Genomic DNA, 19,407 nt, shown 5'->3' on the forward strand with positions numbered 1-19,407 from the left:
ACTCCTGAAATCCCTCAATCAAGAATTCTTGCTCTGCTGCAGAAAAATACTGAGCGCGCTCCTTCGTCATGTTCGCCGACCAATCAAAGCGTTGCCGATCAATGTTTCTACTATCGATACGTAGCCCCTTTTAAGCCACCCAGTGATCTCAAATAACTTCATCCAGCTAAACTAATCATCAACAACAGGTGCGTTCGGAGAACCGGAATAGCGAGCTCATAGTTAGCGCGATGATTTGATCTTGGATGTGTCATTTGATCTTGGACAGGGGTGTCAAACATGCGGCCCGCGGGCCGAGTACGGCCCACTAAGTCGTCCAATACGGCCCGCGGAATGCTTTGAACAATAATATTTCATATTAAATCTTTTTTTATTATCATCATTAGTAGTAGTAGTTGTAGTATTAAATAAAGTCTATGTACGAGTATTCGCGGCAATATCGTCTTTAGTTTTATTCATTTTTATTTTTTTATTGATAATTTCATTTTGCTTCTATTGCGCTTCAGCAGGAACCGCTAACACGCACGCGCATTCTAAAGCGCATTCAAATTTCGAAGACGTCGGCTAACTGAAGAGATGTGTGGCAAGCACTCGCGTGTATGGTAAAGGCAGCGGAGCTTGTGTGTCCTGAGAAAAAAAACAGGCTTTTGCCAGTATTAGCTTGTCAAGAAATACAGTGGCTGAAAGAATTGGGGACCTTGCAAGAGACTTGAACCATCAGAAAGACAAAGTTAAGATATTCATTGCTTTCTCTGTAACACTCGATGAGAGGACTGACGTTAACGACGTAGCTGGTTGCTGATGTTGATGCACTGTTTACGTTAACGTTACCCTGCCCGCTCCGTCCGGGAGGCGAGTGGTAAAATAACAATTATTATTGATTACTAATTTTATTCAGTACATTACAACTAAAATAATACCTTAAAAATGAAAAGAGACAGAATTTTACCATCTGAAATTTCTTATACTGGTGAACCCCTTTTAGTCCAAGGATCCAGTATGCGTTCATATAGTAAGTTCAGAACAGCTCTAATATAGAGAAAACCTGACCGATTTCATCAGAGATTGCGGAGAGTCACGTCCAGATGTCAGTTAACGTTATTCTTTTCAGCGTGGATTTGTTTTAAAAGCACGAGTTATTAAGCGTATATATGTGTGTGTGATCAGATCAGCTGTTAAAATGAACCATCCATTCATCATATCATCATGCAAAACTTAGAATTAGAATAGAATAACTGCAATAGGAAGATCGGGTGCAGTTAGCTAAATCAGAGAAATATACAGGGGCGGATAATTTATTTGAAGCTGCGGATTCGAGTGACGTTTGAGCTCATCTGCACATCTCAGTACGCATGTATATGTGCGTATGTCAAACCTAATGCATTACAAATGCATTCTAGATGTTTATTTGTTAAAGTTCTCATTTCTAGTGCCTGCTTATTGTTCCTATCCAAAGTATTTTTTTCGTTAGAATTAACCATTATTTTTTACATATAAGCTTTTGAGTTCTTAAATATGTTAAAGGCAGTTTTTTTTTAATTGTCAAGTGTTTTTCTAGTTTGTAAATTATATTGTAGCATATAGCTTCATATTTAATGTAACTGTCTGTACACATAATCTTTAGCATTTGTTATTTCTTATTACTAAAAAGTATCTGACAAATAATATTAATGTTCAGAGGAAAGGGTTTTGTTTGCCATTACTTAGACAACTTTGTTTTCCCAAAAAGGAATACGAGTGTTAATGATCAGTTTCTTCTGAGGACTTATTTAATGCAGTTTTACAGAATATTGTGTATTTCTAGTTTTCTTTTATTTATTTATTTATTTTTTTGCAAATTCATTTGTAATTTGGTGCACTATGATTTGAAAGGAGATTCTATGAAAAAAGGAGATTCGGCCCGCACATGGTCACATTTCTTCTCATCCGGCCCTCACCCTAAATTGAGTTTGACACCCCTGATCTTGGATGTAGTAAGCGAGGTACGAAGAACGGACCCCAGTTCTCCATCTGTGTCAACAACACTCAAAAAACACTTCTCTCGGACAAACACAGACAAGATCATTTCAAAATACATCTTAGCTTAACGAATATAATCGAAAACAGTCGTTTATGTCTCAGGTGAACATAAACTGTTGAGAAATAAATCAAATGTGGATCATTATATTGGATTTCAACATTAAAGCTGCCACATTCTGCTTTCTGTCTTCAATGTTACTCCATAAAAAAATCGTTCATTTGTCTTGGCTTCTTTTATGTATTTATGTATGCATTTATTTATTGCTCTAACAAGGATCAATTTATAATGAAAACTATGCAATATTAATATGATTCAGAGATGAAGGCAATAATGGTAATGTTGTCCACAAGAGGGGGCCACAGGATAACTAATCCTTCAAGATCTCAATTCAACACTATTTTTTACAGTGTTTCATTTAGGTGGCATAACTTTGAAATAGCAAACAGGGTAAACAATTAAAAGCATATGAAAACAATAAAAATTATTATTTCACATCCAGCTAGCCAACTCTGTTGAACCTGTTGTCATAGCCTAGTCTGCTTTTTTATTAGAATATGAAATAGCAAGGGCGCATTTTCGCAGCGGGGCAGCTCGAGAACGCTGGACACACAAGTACTCTGGCTCTTTTGCCCCAAGGCTGCCCAGGTTGACTCTCCAAGCCAACATTTAAAGTTTGTTATCAAACTTTAGCTTCTAGTTGTGTTTTTTGTTTCTTCTTAGAGTCCATTTATTTAGTCATTCTGTCCAATTGTTGTCTCATTAATGATCTAAAGAGTTCCCTCTGTTTATAAGCCCTCAGTTTTGCCTTAGTCCTAGTTCTTGTAGTAATGTGGTTTTCTCTTATGTGTATCCTGTTTCCTGAGCACTTCTAATTAAAGAATATTCACTGGTACTATTTCTCATTGAGAGAGTTTCTCCAAAACCACATTCCGTAACAATAGAAGTTAGATGTTAGACATTTCCTCTCTTATATAAAAAAATGTGGCAAAAAGTACAAAAGCACTCTATTTTTTTATATACTTAATTAAAATGTACTGATAGATTTATGTAGCAGTTTTATATAAGCTACTTAATTTAATTTTATATTAACATACATTTTTTATAATCCTACTGCTCAAAATACCTGGGATTTTCCCAAAATAACCACTATATAGAGTCAAGATATGTTTTTGTTGTTGACATGGACTACCTGACAGAAACCAGTGAGAAAAAAATGCTTTAAAGCTTTTTGTTTTGCAGAATGTCACAGTTATATATGATTGAGAATAAGGCCTTAAGTAAGGAAGAACATTTTAAAGAAAATATAATTGTAATATTTAAAAAAATGTTATTTCATTTTTTCTCAGACCTTGTCTGTGGTGTAAAAACAAATATGGCCAACGCCCCCAGAAAGCATCACTTCCCACTTTGATAATTACTGTAGTAACTATGATCTGAACATCCCATCCTTTCTTTTTCCCTCAGATATCTATCTAGGTGGTTGAATAAACACATTATATATAAAAATTACCTCAAATTAGCACCAGCAACCTTGTTAGCTAGAAAGTTAGCATCAGCTAACAGTATTGACTTATTTTCAGTATGGTTATGAATAAACATTCTCTACTTGGCTTGATCCAAACAATATAAAAATATATAGCCTACTGTTAAACAATATAAAAACAGACGTCACATAGGGCTAAATGCATAGCATTTTAATAAAACTGCTAAAGTTACAGCAGCGGGGAAGATGAACGTGCATGAGGTATTTTATACAATCTGTGTTATTTTAATGTTTCGTTTTTGACCTAAAACAGAGACACTTATGTTTATGTGTCTGCATTCAAGCATTTCAGTGGACTTAAACATCACCCTTTACAGCAGATTTAGTTTACAAACACCTGACAGTTTTGACTTCAATATGATTTTCAGTTACTATAATAAATCCTAAAATTCGACATTAGTAACTTACTATCTGCAGCATCAGTCGCGCGCGCGCTCACATTCACAATATCTCACTGTTCTTACTTGTGAATTCAGTTCACTGGAGACTCGCTCTAAATGGATCACTTGAATCAATCAGTTGTCGACTTGAGAACTGCAATCGGATCATTCCAATTCGTGAATGAATCGTTTGTTGCGATTTGCTAACTGATTTAACAGGTTCATTGAAAATAATCAGTTTATGAAAATAAAAAATAAAACGACTCCAGTAAAGTACAGACACTAATGATGCAAAATTGCTGGCTCACATTTTTGCACAAAGTATAAAGTTGTGCTTAGATACAATTTAAGATGATACTCTGCCTTTCTGCAAACATGAAATATTAGTGATAACAAAAAAAGTACAATTTCCACCCCGTTGAAAACAAAAAAAAATATATGTTGTTCATAAGGGATTTGTCACTCAAAGGTAGGACTATTTTGTGCAAAACTTGTTTAGTCTATCCTGCTAAAGCATTATATACATACCACATTTTTTTCTTAAAAACATTGATTCAACTTTATTCAACTTTATATGGAAAAACAAGTTGGTCCAATAAAGTTTCTTTTGAAATGTAACTTTGAGGTTAACAAACTTCTCATTCAGTTATCCAATTTTCACAGACAGGCTTTTAATAACAAATACTGTACCAACGGATAGAATTAAAAAGATGAACTCTGTCATCAAACACATCCGTCATACAGCCTGGCTGCACTTCAACCTGAGAAAAAAAGAAAAGCAATGAACATGAAAAGAAAGACCTTGTTCAAGCAAGAAGGAAAAAAAACAAAACATTTTGGTAGACTAGGTAAGTATTGCAAGTGAACCGGATGGGCATTGGGCCCATCTGTTAATCTGCAAAAGCACCTTGGAAGTGTATATAAATTCATGGTGGTCTATAGTGGTGAATCACAAACATTGTTTTAATTTAAATAACAATAAAGGCTTAACATACTGCAGTAGAGTCTGTTGATCCGCAGGATGTCATTGGGGCTCATACTTTGAGCTTCACCAATCGCAACGTTCCTATCCGGAATAGGAATCATGGTTGGCTCGTTGTTCCTTGAGAAAGCATACCTAAAACCACACACATAGAGAAGCAAAAGTAAGCTTCTATGATTGTTTTATCATATCCCCCATCAAAAAAAATAAAAAAAATAATAATATATATATATATATATATATATATATATATATATATATATATATATATATATATTCATTATATAGCAAGCTTGAAACCACCTAAATCAATTATTTAAAAAGCAGTTTTGTGAAATCCAGGTAATTTATCATAGAAGTATTGTTTTTCAATATGTATGACTGTTATAGGGCCAGCTGTAATTAGATCACCTTAAAACGTTGCATACTTGTTTAGAATCACCCGTCGCATGTGCTCAGCATGTTTCGTGAAGTTTTGAGTTTTCCTTTAGGCTTTATAGCATTTTGGGTAAATTTGGATAAGCCCCTTTTTCTAAACGACCCCGTTATAGCTTCCTAGAGGGTACATTTCAAATTTTTTATTGAGACACGGAAATGTCCTTATGGACACTTGTGGCACTTTGCACCAAGACATGCTCAACGATTTTCATGATGATAGGACAAATAGTTGCATAGGTATAGCCATTTTTATGTTTTTCCCCTCTTATAGCGCCACCAAGTGGCCAAGCTCTGCGATTTTTGTTCTGTGTCCTCAGATTGAGCTCTTACATAAATGTTTTGAATTTGGTGGAGATACCTCATTCATTTCAGGAGTTATAGGCATTTTACTAAAAGTGGCCCTGCCCCTTTCGAACATTTTGGAGTTCCTTTGCAGAAAGTTCAACTTTTTGGGGTAATTATTGATATTCACTCTAGAGAATCTTTATTCTCAGGTCTGGTTCCAATCATTCGAAAAACCTAGGACTAGTAGGCATTTTCAAAATAAAGCAAAATACTCAAAACTTTTGCCAGGCTCACGAATGAATCTGATGCATGCGTTTTGTCCAGCGAGAGCCATGGACACTTGAGCCTGACTGACGGTTTAGCTGTTAAGGTCATTGCACACTGAATCCGAAATTATCGTATTGTTTGTTTGTTTGTTTGTTGTATATTTGTCATTATTTCCTATCAAAATGCTTGCTAGGGATGTGAAAATGCAAAAACTCTAACTTGATCTGAATATTTTATGACGGGCAAAAGTTTTGGAGGCAGTGTGTAAACGTGATTGACACAGCGTGAGGTCATAGCCTATTTATTTTTTAACGTGCGAAAATTGAAAATTTCGGACTCACAGTGCGTTCCAAACGGGATATATCCCCCTCTGAAGGGCACTTTGAAGTGAATACAATCATGGCCGCCGCATTGAAGGGTTGTTCCAAACCGAAGTGCTCAAAACTGGCCACTTCAAAGGGCCCCCGGAATGAAGGATTTTGAAGGGTACAACTGATGGACACTTTGAGCACCGATGATCCTTTGTGCTAATTCTTTCCATGATGACGATGGCAGCGCATTGTTCGCTGTAAAAATGAACATGGATTGACACGAAAATTTTCCATAAATGCATATAAATGAAGTCCGCTGTTTCACAGTCAACACGTGGCTTTTTGGTTAGGTTTAAAATAAGGAAAAGTGCAGTTTTAAAGAAAAAGGCAACATAATACGTGCACTTGTCTAGGTAGAAAAGTTCTTTAAAGGATTGTTTTTAATAAAGATTTAATGCAAAAGAAAAGCTTGAGAGCCGACTGTTTCTGTCTGTGGTTAGTTTTAATTTAAATATTTTTTGACAGCCCAATTTCAATTAGAAAAGGAAGCTATAGCCTCCCTATGTTGTGTTTAAATGTGTTGCAACTTGCTTGAGCAACTTAATATACAAATCTAGAAGTCAAGTGCATTGAATAATATGTTGTTTTTTATTGAGTTTAAACGTGAATATGTCTGTTATTGTATTAGTGTACTGTGATAAAAGAGGATCACAATGCTGAAAAAGCACTTTTGGATTTAAAATCAAAATAACGGATAAATAGGGTGTTTGTGGTAAACAGCATTTTCTGCAAATCTGCATTTTACTTAAATAAAAAAAAATGTGCTTTGTCAAATATCTGTATCTCTTTTAAATAGTTAAGTGGAAGCATGACCTTAAAAATGGTCATACATATTTTGTTAATGCATAAATTCTCTTCGTGATATATGAACTATATGGGCCTAATGTTTATTGGGTCACAAGGATTTATCGACTTTAAAACGTGGGTCCCCAGAAAAAAAGTTTGGGAAACACTGGATTAGGGCATAGGGAAGAACGCTTCTGAATGGAACGCAGGGTCAGTGTGCAATGACCCATCGGGCCAATTGGGGTGAGCCTTTGTGACATTGTCGGCGGTGTGATTACTACCATCCCTTCTGCACTATCAGTTTAAGTGGAGATTGCTGGTCTTTGGCTATTCTAACAATAACAACACGGTTTCAGCCCTACATGCTTGACCCCCTAATAAAATAACATTTGAACTGAACTACAAGAACACTTACCTAGAATAGTGCATCACAGAGTTGTAGTCATAGGGGGTTGCAAGATTATTGGTGTCTCTTCTCTTGAAATTGTGCTCCTGTGCTGTTACAGTGTACAGAAAAGTAGGCTATTAAAGACTATAAATGTAAACCAGGTAAATACACAGTGAAATTTAGACTGCAATTATTGTGACTAAATGTAACATGCAATGTATTCCCTGCTGAAAAAACCAGCATATGCTGGTTAGGTAGGTTTTGGTGCAGGGATGCTGGTTTTAGCTGGTTTATGCTGGTTATTTGCTGGTTTATGCTGGTCTTTGCTGGTTTATGCTGGCCAAGCAGCAAATGGCCAGCATAAGCCAGCAAAGGACCAGCATAAACCATCATCCCAGCACCAAAACCTACCTAACCAGCATATGCTGTTTTTTTCAGCAGGGTTATGCAGTTTTATTGTCATATTATTTGTTCTATTTTATCATTTTGGATTTTTTTTTTCTAAAGAAAAATACCAGGTATGATGTTCTGAAAAACGATTCTGATGTGTTTGTCGCGGTCGCTGCGATTTTGTTCATGATGGAACCCGAGAGCATGAAGGAGTTCGTGCTGAACAATACGGTAATAGACACAACCACGACGCTGGAGAGAAACAATCTGTCCTCCACCTTGGCGCCCCAAATATGAATAGCAACTGTGGATCACATACAACACATCAGCAGTCAGGTTGTATTTTTATATTTGGGAAACACATTTACTATTTAGTTACACAGAAATGGGATAGACTTACCCAGAATGAGACTGTATGTGGAGAAAGTCCCTCTGCCCTTCATGTGGTACAAATCGAATGCAGGAAACCTCCGAAAAGGACCGTAAGCCTTGTTCAATCACTTGTCTTTCATTTGAAGCTGTTTCAGAGGTAAACTATTAAACAGAACATGTGACACCGATGAGATAAAACTAAAAGTAGAGATTGCTGTCACTTACAGTACTGGTTGGCGATCACATAGGGCACATAAACTAATCCATTTCTGCTTCTCCCCCATTTGCATCCACGAGATGTGCACCGATCTGCATTCTGGAATCCTTTTGGTACAGCGATGTCTCCAAACATGATCAAGGCCCCATCCACTTCTTGTCCTGTGTGGTATAGCACAAAATAATTCAGTCTGTTGACTCTGATAGTATAATTGTTTTAAAGAATGAGGAGAGCCCAGAAATTTGCAGTCAACTCCACAAAAGATGTGACTGCAGTATCAACTCATAGCTTTTCTACTCTTACCTGCATGATTGTTGGTCTCAATTATAGTTGACACTGGCATATGGTCTTTTTCAGTAATGTTACCTGACACATGAATCAGTAAATTACTAATAAAACACTTCCAAATTTACAAGTTAGTATATTTTTTGTGTCCATCTTACCAGCCTTCCCAGAGATCTTTTCAGTTAGGTCCTGTTTATGGATTTTAAATACATGTATATTAGAAACCCGTGGAAAAATACAATGAAAAGCTGCTGCTGATGATAGTATGAATTTTCCATTTCAGATATTATTCTCTTATTCTCACCTCAAAAGGACGACTCTGAGCGGGAACAGAGCTCAGCAGAAGAGAGATGACCACCAACAGGTACATGATGAAAACTTTTTTGAGAAACTGTTCTGGCTCAAACAGACCTGGGAGTTATATACTCTTCTGGCAGCCTTAACTTCCTTTTTTGTGCCGTAACCAAGCTTTCATGAATCCACAGCCAGTTACCACATGATATGAAAGCTGAGTAATTCAGAGTAATTATGTAATGAGTAATTCAGTTTTGAATACAATGTTTTTAGTTCATTATTTTAGGGAGGGACTACCTTAGGTGGATGGATATCTGGTAATCCACAAGAGGAGGTCCTTTTTCTATACAGCTCCAAAACTACATTGTTATGCATGTATTCAATTATTTATTTATTTCTAATTGATTTACTAGTACATTTGTATACATTACACATATATACTTTATAGCACTACATATATTTGTATACATTTTTATAGCTTTCCTAAAACAGTAAGCAGTCAATTCCTGCAGAATGTATGAATTGATGCAATGTAAGTTGTAACAGTAATAGCATGTCTGAAAAGCATGTTAATGTATGGATACTGTAGATTTCAGTCATATTTCTGGGTGACCTTGCCTTTTATCTTGACGATGCTGATTTCAGTCAGCTCATTTCTGTGCCTTCTCCCCATTTGCACCTGTCACTTGTTACCGTTACTTCTTGGCATGCAGATGTTCTACTTTAAAAAGTATTTAAAATTAATTTTTAGTCACTTTTTTGGTTGAAACTGAAAAACTATTCATTTCATTTCTCAATATTTTGTCATTTCCTATATACCTACATCTGTCTTCCTCTCAACTCTTTACTAGAATTTAGAAAAGTTTTGAAATATGTTTCAGAATCAGTCCTATATCTAATGCATGCCATATCAAGTAATTTCATTTCAACTTTTAGCATTATTGTTCTCTAACAACATTACAAACCTATAATGCAGTTAGAAGTGTATGACTTATTACATTCTTTGACAGAGCTGGACGATGACAGCACTGAATCAATGATTAATTGACTTTAACTATTGTCTTCTTGCATTATTGACACTGTTTTTCTGTTTAATACTGTAAAGCTGCTATGATACAATCAGTTGTAAAAAGCGCTATATGACTAAAGGTGACTTGACTTGACAGAATGATAGTAAAACATCAAAAATGTGCAAAAATCATTGTCATTTTATACTGTATACCAGAGAATCCGAGAATGAAACCGAGAATTGAACCCATAACCTCCAAGTTACAAGTATATATTAATAGAATTATATTAATATATTAAATAACATTACAGCCTATTACCAAATTACTCCAATATAATATTATTGATATAATACATATAAATTTGCATATTTTATTGTAAAATGAAACAAAATTATATGTATGTTATTTGCCTGTGAGAAATTGTAATGAAATTAATTATTTTTCATATCTTCATGGTGTACGCTGGGAAAACAACAACAATAGCATTTTCACAATGCAATTCCTCCCCACAGCAGACCACAAACCTGGTTTACAAAGAGGAAGCTTGTATGTCTCTGGTTTACTGTTGACCAGATGTTGAGTCATGTGACTAACCTTTTCTTCCTAAAGAGAATGTTGAAATATTTCAAAAGACACCTTCCACAAACTGTTAACCTTCTTTAGATGTTCTTCTAGAAAAATATATTTTTTATACGTGTACCAAACTCTCAACCAGTGTATGTTAACACATTTTCAACTACTGTGAACTAACAGTCAACAGTTGTATGATTAGTATAGTTACTTGATAGCTGATGAATAAACTCACAAATAAGTCTACTATGCACTCCTATTCTTCACTCCAGCACAAACCTTAACAGCTACTACTCAAAACTTAAAAATTAAATTTATTTGCACTGTAAGAGATGTAAATCAATTTCTGTGTTTTGCTACTTATGCACTGATGTTTTTAAGTTCAGGAAAAGAGAGAATGTTTCTTACTTATAAAATGCACATTTATTCTTAAACCTACTAGAAAACACAAAGATGTGTGCAGTCCTAAATTACGAGAATACCACCGCACTATAGCGTGCACAAGTATTGCTTCTTTTTCTAACAAAAAACTATGTCTTAACATGCAGGCTCTACTCCTTACCACAATGGCAACCCCTCAAAAATAGTAACCAAAAAAATTCCAAAATAACAGAGCCCCCATCTTGTGCAAAAACACACAAAATATAATTATACAATTTTAGTTTGAAGCTTGATGGGAAAATTATATCTGCTGTAACTCATTTAGTTTGAGTTCTGCTTAATATAAGCTGTTACTGATTTCACATAACTTCTTTTCTATGAAGAACAATGTACTTTCAGTAGTATTCGAGTAAAATAAACTCAGACATTTTAGGAAATGTAGTAGATTTAGTTGTAGTCATTTAGTAAATCTATCTGTTAGGTTTTACAGTGTAAACTTGCATCTCTAAAGATTTCTCTAAAACCTTTGCTCCATCATATTTCACCATTTAACAGACCCTTATTTCAAAAGAAGAGGACCTCAGTGTAAAACAAACTACTGTATATGGCTCTGTTAGGGGTTAGCAACCTCACAAACACAACAGGGTGATCACTGGCACACAAACCATAAGATAGAGGAAGTGAAATGTTATGGATTTCTTTAATTCAGCTGTTTTACAACATTTTTACTCATCTACATGCCAAACTACTTGAAAAGCTGCAACCTTTACTTGACGATAAAAAACAGACTCAACTCTAAAATGATGGTTATCAAAAACACCTCAGCTGAACCTGTAAAATATTTAGTCTTGGTGTAGTCTTATTTAATAACATGTAAGAATAGTATAACATCAATGTAAGGTTTCTAAATTTGATAACATACAGGCTCTTGTCTGTGCCTTTCTGAGGATAAAAAATATACATAAATGTGACCCTGAACCACAAAACCAGTCCTAAGTAGCACTTTGTAGCAATAGCCAAAAATACATATGGGTCAAAAGTATTGATTTTTCTTTTGTGCCAAAAATCATTAGGATAAGTGAAGATCATGCTCCATGAAGATATTTTGTAAAAAAAAAAAAAAAAAAATGTAAATATATCAAAACTTCATTTTTCTGTCTACACCGGTGTTACGGTTTAACTGGTTACTGTGTTATCTGGTGACCAACTTCCTGATTCAGGTCCTCAGCGCCAGATGTGATGGACCGAACGCTGCAGATTCGCCGATTCTGAAAGCACAAACTGACCTGATATTAAGCTGTCTAATAAACGCACACTTGCTCATTAGATGATTCTGGTATTCTTGTAAAGATGACAAATTATTGGTATGATCACCCGTATAGCGGCTGAAATACGGAAAATAAACAAAAAAGTCTGTTTTGCATGAGTCTCGAACGCGCTAAAAGTAGCTGCGCTGTGAGGCGATAGTAATGAACACTCTGAGCTACCGAGCTGCTTTAATTCAGCCATGGAGTTTTGGATTCAAATCAGGATTTTATTCTCTGCGTGATATGCAGCTGGCTGAATCAAAGAAATGTTCCCGTGTTAACTTGTGACCTGTGTTTACCTGTTATGAAAATGAATATTATAGTAAAAGTATATTACAATGTATGGTTTATGATGTTAAAGTACATTTAATGGAGTCCCAGACAACTGTAAATGTGTGGCTACTGTGGTTTAATTAACAAACGCTATTGTTAAACTATATTTACTATAGTAAAAACATGATACATTTTCTTAATAGACAAGCTTATGTCTCATTTGATTATTATAAAACTTGACATTATTTCCAGGTTGTTTTTGCCGTTTTTCTATTATATATACTTTGGAAACATATGACTTGATTTCTTGATTGTAGTGAATGAAATGTAACATAAATTCTAGGTGAAACACTGCTTATAAATGTTACTTTGTAAATGTGTTAAATTGTGATTTGCCTTAGATAGCTGTTTTTTTTTTTTTTTTTTAAAGTAAACAGTATATAAAATATAGCCTTTTCTATAGATAACAAGCTGCATGTAAATGCTGGGCTAAATGTACCCATTAAGCCCATGTACCCTTTAAGCCCATTTCAGCTTTAAAGTCAAATAAAAAAAGGGATTATAATTTTAACCAATTCAGTGATTTGTTAATTCCCTGACAGTTGTAAAAAAAATCACTAAATTCACTTTTTTTTAAAGATAGGCTTAAATGGTACAGAACCACAAAACGCATGCAAAGTACAGTCAACACAAGCATCTCTTGAATGAAAAAAAACTTTAAAAACATTTCTTAAAGTGGGCACAACGAAAATTACTATGATGCTTAGTCCACAATCTATTTAAGCTTCATGCATGTCTTTGTAAAGATATGTTTTTTAAAGGAAAACATTGTCTTTTTTCACCATTACTCACTGTGGTACCAATTAGGCCCGATGTATGTTTTTTTTTTAAATGAGAAATCCCTCTAATTACAAACTTAGATCAATTTTCAGAGTGTGCTTTTACCTTACTAACCTTTTACCTTACCTTACGTACTACTTTAATTTACAAATATATTTAGATATTTAGGCCTACAAATTACACATTGTGTAGCACCATTATATAATGGGTGTCTGCTAATATTTGATCATAGAAAAATTAAATAGCTAAAAAGCTCGACACGGGATTTTAATATGTAATAGACTGCACATGGTATTATATGGCAGATGCAATCACAGCAAGCTATTCAACCACACTGGTATATGTACTAGCCCCTTTTTACACTGTGGCATAAGGTAGCTTCAGTCTATGATTCTTTGAATTTACCTGTGTTAACTTGTGACCCTGTGTTGCCTGTTTGAACTTGTTTGCTAGCCAAAAATCTAATTTTACTGTTGCAATAAATTGACGTTATTTCCAGTTAAAAAGCTGCTCACAAATATTACCTACTTGTCACTAGAAAATCTCATTTGATTATAACAAAAATCATGTCTATTAAGTATTTATACGAGAAAAACGGCAAAAACAACGTGTAAATAACGTCATTTTTTATATATTTATCAAACGAGACATTATAGTCTCTGAAGAAAATGTACCATGTTTTTACTATAGTAAATAGTTGTCTGGGACTCCATTAAATGTACTTTAACATCATAAACCATACATTGTAATATACTTTTACAATAATATTCATTTTCATAACAGTAAACACAGGTCACACACGGGCACATTTCTTTGATTCAGCCAGTTGCACATCACGCTGAGAGTAAAATTCTGATTTGTATCCAAAAATCCGGATACAATTACAGCAGCTTGGTAGCTCAGTGCGTTCGTTGCTGTCGCTTCACAGTGCAATTATTTTTAGCGCTTGTTCGAAAAACCCGTGCCAAACATCTTATTTGTTTTTTGTTTTTTTTTCCGTATTTCAGCCGCTACGGCCGATCATACCAATAATTTGTCATCTTTACAAGAATATAAAAAAACATGAAATGAGCAAGTGTGCGTTTATTAGACAGAATCGTTTATTTTCAGAATCGGGGAATCTGCAGCGTTCGGTCCATCATATTTGGCGCTGAGGACCTGAATCAGGAAGTTGGTCACCAGATAACACGGTAACCAGTTAAACCGTAACACCGGACGCGACAAAGCAACCGTTGCAAATCATTTAAACTTTGTGTGAGCACGTCATAAATGGAACGCGGCAGCAGATTACTGTCAGGAATTTTCCGTGTCGCGCCGCGCCACCCCGCATCCAGTGTAGACAGCATAAAGGCCCTTTCAAATGGGAGTCGGCAAGCGGTGAAATCACCGCCCGGCTACCGCCTTCTCTTGTAGTGGAAGCGTTTTGTGCAGTTGAGGTGGTGTTCTCGACGCGGTCTGGGGGCGGACGTTGCCACAGTTACAACTGCTTAAAAGATTAAATAAAACGTAACGGAAAATTGTGTTTGTGTCATCCTGTCATTAATTATTGTCATTATTATTATTCAAACTTTTGAAAGATATAGTTTATCATAACACCACACATAATAATGCATTGTTTGGACACTTTGTACGTATTTGTATTTTTACCTGGCAAACCAATTCACCCCAAGTATGAGATTTTAGATGATTCATACAGTTCTGGGAAATCCATCACACTTAAAACAATCTTTTCCTCTATTTTATCCGTTATAAGTTCAGTTAAATATTCTATGATTGGTTGTTAAAGCTGAGTTATTTTGTGTCTTTATTATTCAAACAAACACACTGTTTAAGAGTAAAACTAATTATTTTGTAATTAAAAAATAAAAGTTTGCAAAAAAAAAGTCTTCTTAAATCTCAAAAATAAAGAAATGTATAAAATTATTTGCAGTGCGTGTAAATTTTTGTACAATCTTTTTTTTTTTTTTTATTGTGCACTTCAAACATTTTTCATTGCGAAAGCACAAATGTTGCTCTCTTTTCTGCTGTTTTTTTTTGCGGGTCTAAAATTTTTGTTTGCAAGTTGAAAAGTTTTGCTTGCGAGTAAAGCTGTATCTCAGTGGGCAGTATCTATCTACCAGGATAAAAAGCCTTTTTCTATTGGTCACTTTCGATTAGTGACCACGCCCACTTTCTATTCGAAATACAGTAGGCGAGAAGACCTACTGCTTCAGCCCGGATTCTGCAGTACGCATACCATGGACACTTCAGGCTCCAGGAGAGGAGTCGTTATTCGAAAAATGGCGGAAAGTGGAGACGCGGCGGATGTAGTACGTCCGAATTTCATTCATACTACCCATATTCATACTATATAGAACGTACTGTTTTAATGGTCATGAAGTAGGTTTGAATTTAAATGTAGTACCTACTGAAGCAGTATGCGATTTCGGACGCAGCATGACTGACTTCTATAAGCCATGGTGAACAACAGTTTTTTTTACTGAGTAAGATAACTAATTTAACATCTTAAACTCAGTCACAAGTGAATTTAGGTAGTCTCTCTTCTCATGCTCACCCATTTAAATACAAGCATCCATTATAAAACACTCGCTGTATACAACTACATGAATATACTGAACTGTGTTCAAGCAGAAATATGATGTATAGTAAGTAGTGCATTTACAGTGCATTTGCACATCAGTAATAACCCAGCAAGCAATTTTGCGTTTAAAAGACGTCTATTAGCAGCCCTGACGTCTAGGCTAAAACAAGGCAAAATGTGGGCTGTCAGTAAAAATTTAATAGACGTCTAACCATAGCCCAAGAATAGACTAGACATCAGTTAGACCACTATTGAATGACTACATGTATACGTCTAATAGACAGTGAATATAGGTCTAAGCTAAAACAAGACTGAATTTGGGCTGTCCTGTCAGTGAAAATTTAATAGACGTCTAACCATAGCCCAAGAATAGACTAGACATCAGTTAGACCACTATTGAACGACTACATGTATACGTCTAATAGACAGTGAATATGGGTCTAGGCTAAAACTGAATTTGGGCTGTCAGTGAAAATTTAAAAGACGTCTAGACATAGCCCAAGAATAGACTAGACATCAGTTAGACCACTATTGAACGACTACATGTATACGTCTAATAGACAGTGAATATGGGTCTAGGCTAAAACTGAATTTGGGCTGTCAGTGAAAATTTAAAAGACGTCTAGACATAGCCCAAGAATAGACTAGACATCAGTTAGACCACTATTGAACGACTACATGTATACGTCTAATAGACAGTGAATATAGGTCTAGGCTAAAACAAGACTGAATTTGGGCTGTCCTGTCAGTGAAAATTTAATAGACGTCTAACCATAGCCCAAGAATAGACTAGACATCAGTTAGACCACTACTGAACGACTACATGTATACGTCTAATAGACAGTGAATATGGGTCTAGGCTAAAACTGAATTTGGGCTGTCAGTGAAAATTTAAAAGACGTCTAGACATAGCCCAAGAATAGACTAGACATCAGTTAGACCACTATTGAATGACTACATGTATACGTCTAATAGACAGTGAATATAGGTCTAGGCTAAAACAAGACTGAATTTGGGCTGTCAGTGAAAATTTAAAAGACGTCTAGACATAGCCCAAGAATAGACTAGACATCAGTTAGACCACTATTGAATGACTACATGTATACGTCTAATAGACAGTGAATATAGGTCTAGGCTAAAACAAGACTGAATTTGGGCTGTCCTGTCAGTGAAAATTTAATAGACGTCTAACCATAGCCCAAGAATAGACTAGACATCAGTTAGACCACTATTGAATGACTACATGTATACGTCTAATAGACAGTGAATATAGGTCTAGGCTAAAACAAGACTGAATTTGGGCTGTCCTGTCAGTGAAAATTTAATAGACGTCTAACCATAGCCCAAGAATAGACTAGACATCAGTTAGACCACTATTGAACGACTACATGTATACGTCTAATAGACAGTGAATATGGGTCTAGGCTAAAACTGAATTTGGGCTGTCAGTTAAAATTTAAAAGACGTCTAGACATAGCCCAAGAATAGACTAGACATCAGTTAGACCACTATTGAATGACTACATGTATACGTCTAATAGACAGTGAATATAGGTCTAGGCTAAAACAAGACTGAATTTGGGCTGTCAGTGAAAATTTAAAAGACGTCTAGACATAGCCCAAGAATAGACTAGACATCAGTTAGACCACTATTGAATGACTACATGTATACGTCTAATACACAGTGAATATAGGTCTAGGCTAAAACAAGACTGAATTTGGGCTGTCAGTGAAAATTTAAAAGACGTCTAGACATAGCCCAAGAATAGACTAGACATCAGTTAGACCACTATTGAATGACTACATGCATACGTCTAATAGACAGTGAATATAGGTCTAGGCTAAAACAAGACTGAATTTGGGCTGTCCTGTCAGTGAAAATTTAATAGACGTCTAACCATAGCCCAAGAATAGACTAGACATCAGTTAGACCACTACTGAATGACTACATGTATACGTCTAATAGACAGTGAATATAGGTCTAGGCTAAAACAAGACTGAATTTGGGCTGTCAGTGAAAATTTAATAGACGTCTAACCATAGCCCAAGAATAGACTAGACATCAGTTAGACCACTATTGAACGACTACATGTATACGTCTAATAGAAAGTGAATATAGGTCTAGGCTAAAACAAGACTGAATTTGGGCTGTCAGTGAAAATTTAAAAGACGTCTAGACATAGCCCAAGAATAGACTAGACATCAGTTAGACCACTATTGAATGACTACATGTATACGTCTAATAGACAGTGAATATAGGTCTAGGCTAAAACAAGACTGAATTTGGGCTGTCAGTGAAAATTTAAAAGACGTCTAGACATAGCCCAAGAATAGACTAGACATCAGTTAGACCACTATTGAATGACTACATGTATACGTCTAATAGACAGTGAATATAGGTCTAGGCTAAAACAAGACTGAAATTGGGCTGTCCTGTCAGTGAAAATTTAATAGACGTCTAACCATAGCCCAAGAATAGACTAGACATCAGTTAGACCACTATTGAATGACTACATGTATACGTCTAATAGACAGTGAATATAGGTCTAGGCTAAAACAAGACTGAATTTGGGCTGTCAGTGAAAATTTAATAGACGTCTAACCATAGCCCAAGAATAGACTAGACATCAGTTAGACCACTATTGAACGACTACATGTATACGTCTAATAGACAGTGAATATAGGTCTAGGCTAAAACAAGACTGAATTTGGGCTGTCAGTGAAAATTTAAAAGACGTCTAGACATAGCCCAAGAATAGACTAGACATCAGTTAGACCACTATTGAATGACTACATGTATACGTCTAATAGACAGTGAATATAGGTCTAGGCTAAAACAAGACTGAATTTGGGCTGTCAGTGAAAATTTAATAGATGTCTAACCATAGCCCAAGAATAGACTAGACATCAGTGAATATGGGTCTAGGCTAAAACAAGACTGAATTTGGGCTGTCCTGTCAGTGAAAATTTAATAGACGTCTAACCATAGCCCAAGAATAGACTAGACATCAGTTAGACCACTATTGAACGACTAAATGTATACGTCTAATAGACAGTGAATATGTGTCTAGGCTAAAACAAGACTGAATTTGGGCTGTCCTGTCAGTGAAAATTTAATAGACGTCTAACCATAGCCCAAGAATAGACTAGACATCAGTTAGACCACTATTGAACGACTAAATGTATACGTCTAATAGACAGTGAATATGTGTCTAGGCTAAAACAAGACTGAATTTGGGCTGTCAGTGAAAATTTAAAAGACGTCTAACCATAGCCCAAGAATAGACTAGACATCAGTTAGACCACTATTGAACGACTACATGTATACGTCTAATAGACAGTGAATATGGGTCTAGGCTAAAACAAGACTGAATTTGGGCTGTCAGTGAAAATTTAATAGACGTCTAACCATAGCCCAAGAATAGACT

The 19,407-nt window shown here is 35.5% G+C and overlaps 1 protein-coding gene across 1 annotated transcript; it reads right to left on the reverse strand.

The window, feature by feature from the left end:
- Positions 1–4,411: 4,411 nt before the first annotated feature.
- On the reverse strand, positions 4,412–8,579 carry LOC141331132 (hatching enzyme 1.2-like). Its single transcript, XM_073836031.1, has 6 exons — positions 8,448–8,579; positions 8,251–8,368; positions 7,976–8,154; positions 7,488–7,569; positions 4,939–5,060; positions 4,412–4,704 (listed from the first exon to the last, which is right to left on the reverse strand). Exons 1-6 carry the CDS (start codon positions 8,572–8,574, stop codon positions 4,700–4,702), a joined length of 633 nt encoding a protein of 210 aa, XP_073692132.1. The 5' UTR covers positions 8,575–8,579; the 3' UTR covers positions 4,412–4,699.
- Between the last annotated feature and the right edge of the window lie 10,828 nt (positions 8,580–19,407).

This window comes from Garra rufa, chromosome 3 (genome assembly GCF_049309525.1).
Source record: "Garra rufa chromosome 3, GarRuf1.0, whole genome shotgun sequence".
NCBI classification, from domain to species: Eukaryota; Metazoa; Chordata; class Actinopteri; order Cypriniformes; family Cyprinidae; genus Garra; species Garra rufa.

Coding starts and splice junctions, on each gene's coding strand:
- LOC141331132 (XM_073836031.1), bottom strand. CDS start 8,574: ATGTTTGGAGACATCGCTGTACCAAAAGGATTCCAGAATGCAGATCGG. Junction 8,369..8,447: donor TGTGATCGCCAACCAGTACT/GTAAGTGACAGC, acceptor CCTCTGAAACAG/CTTCAAATGAAAGACAAGTG. Junction 7,570..7,975: donor TTTTCAGAACATCATACCTG/GTATTTTTCTTT, acceptor ACACTGTAACAG/CACAGGAGCACAATTTCAAG.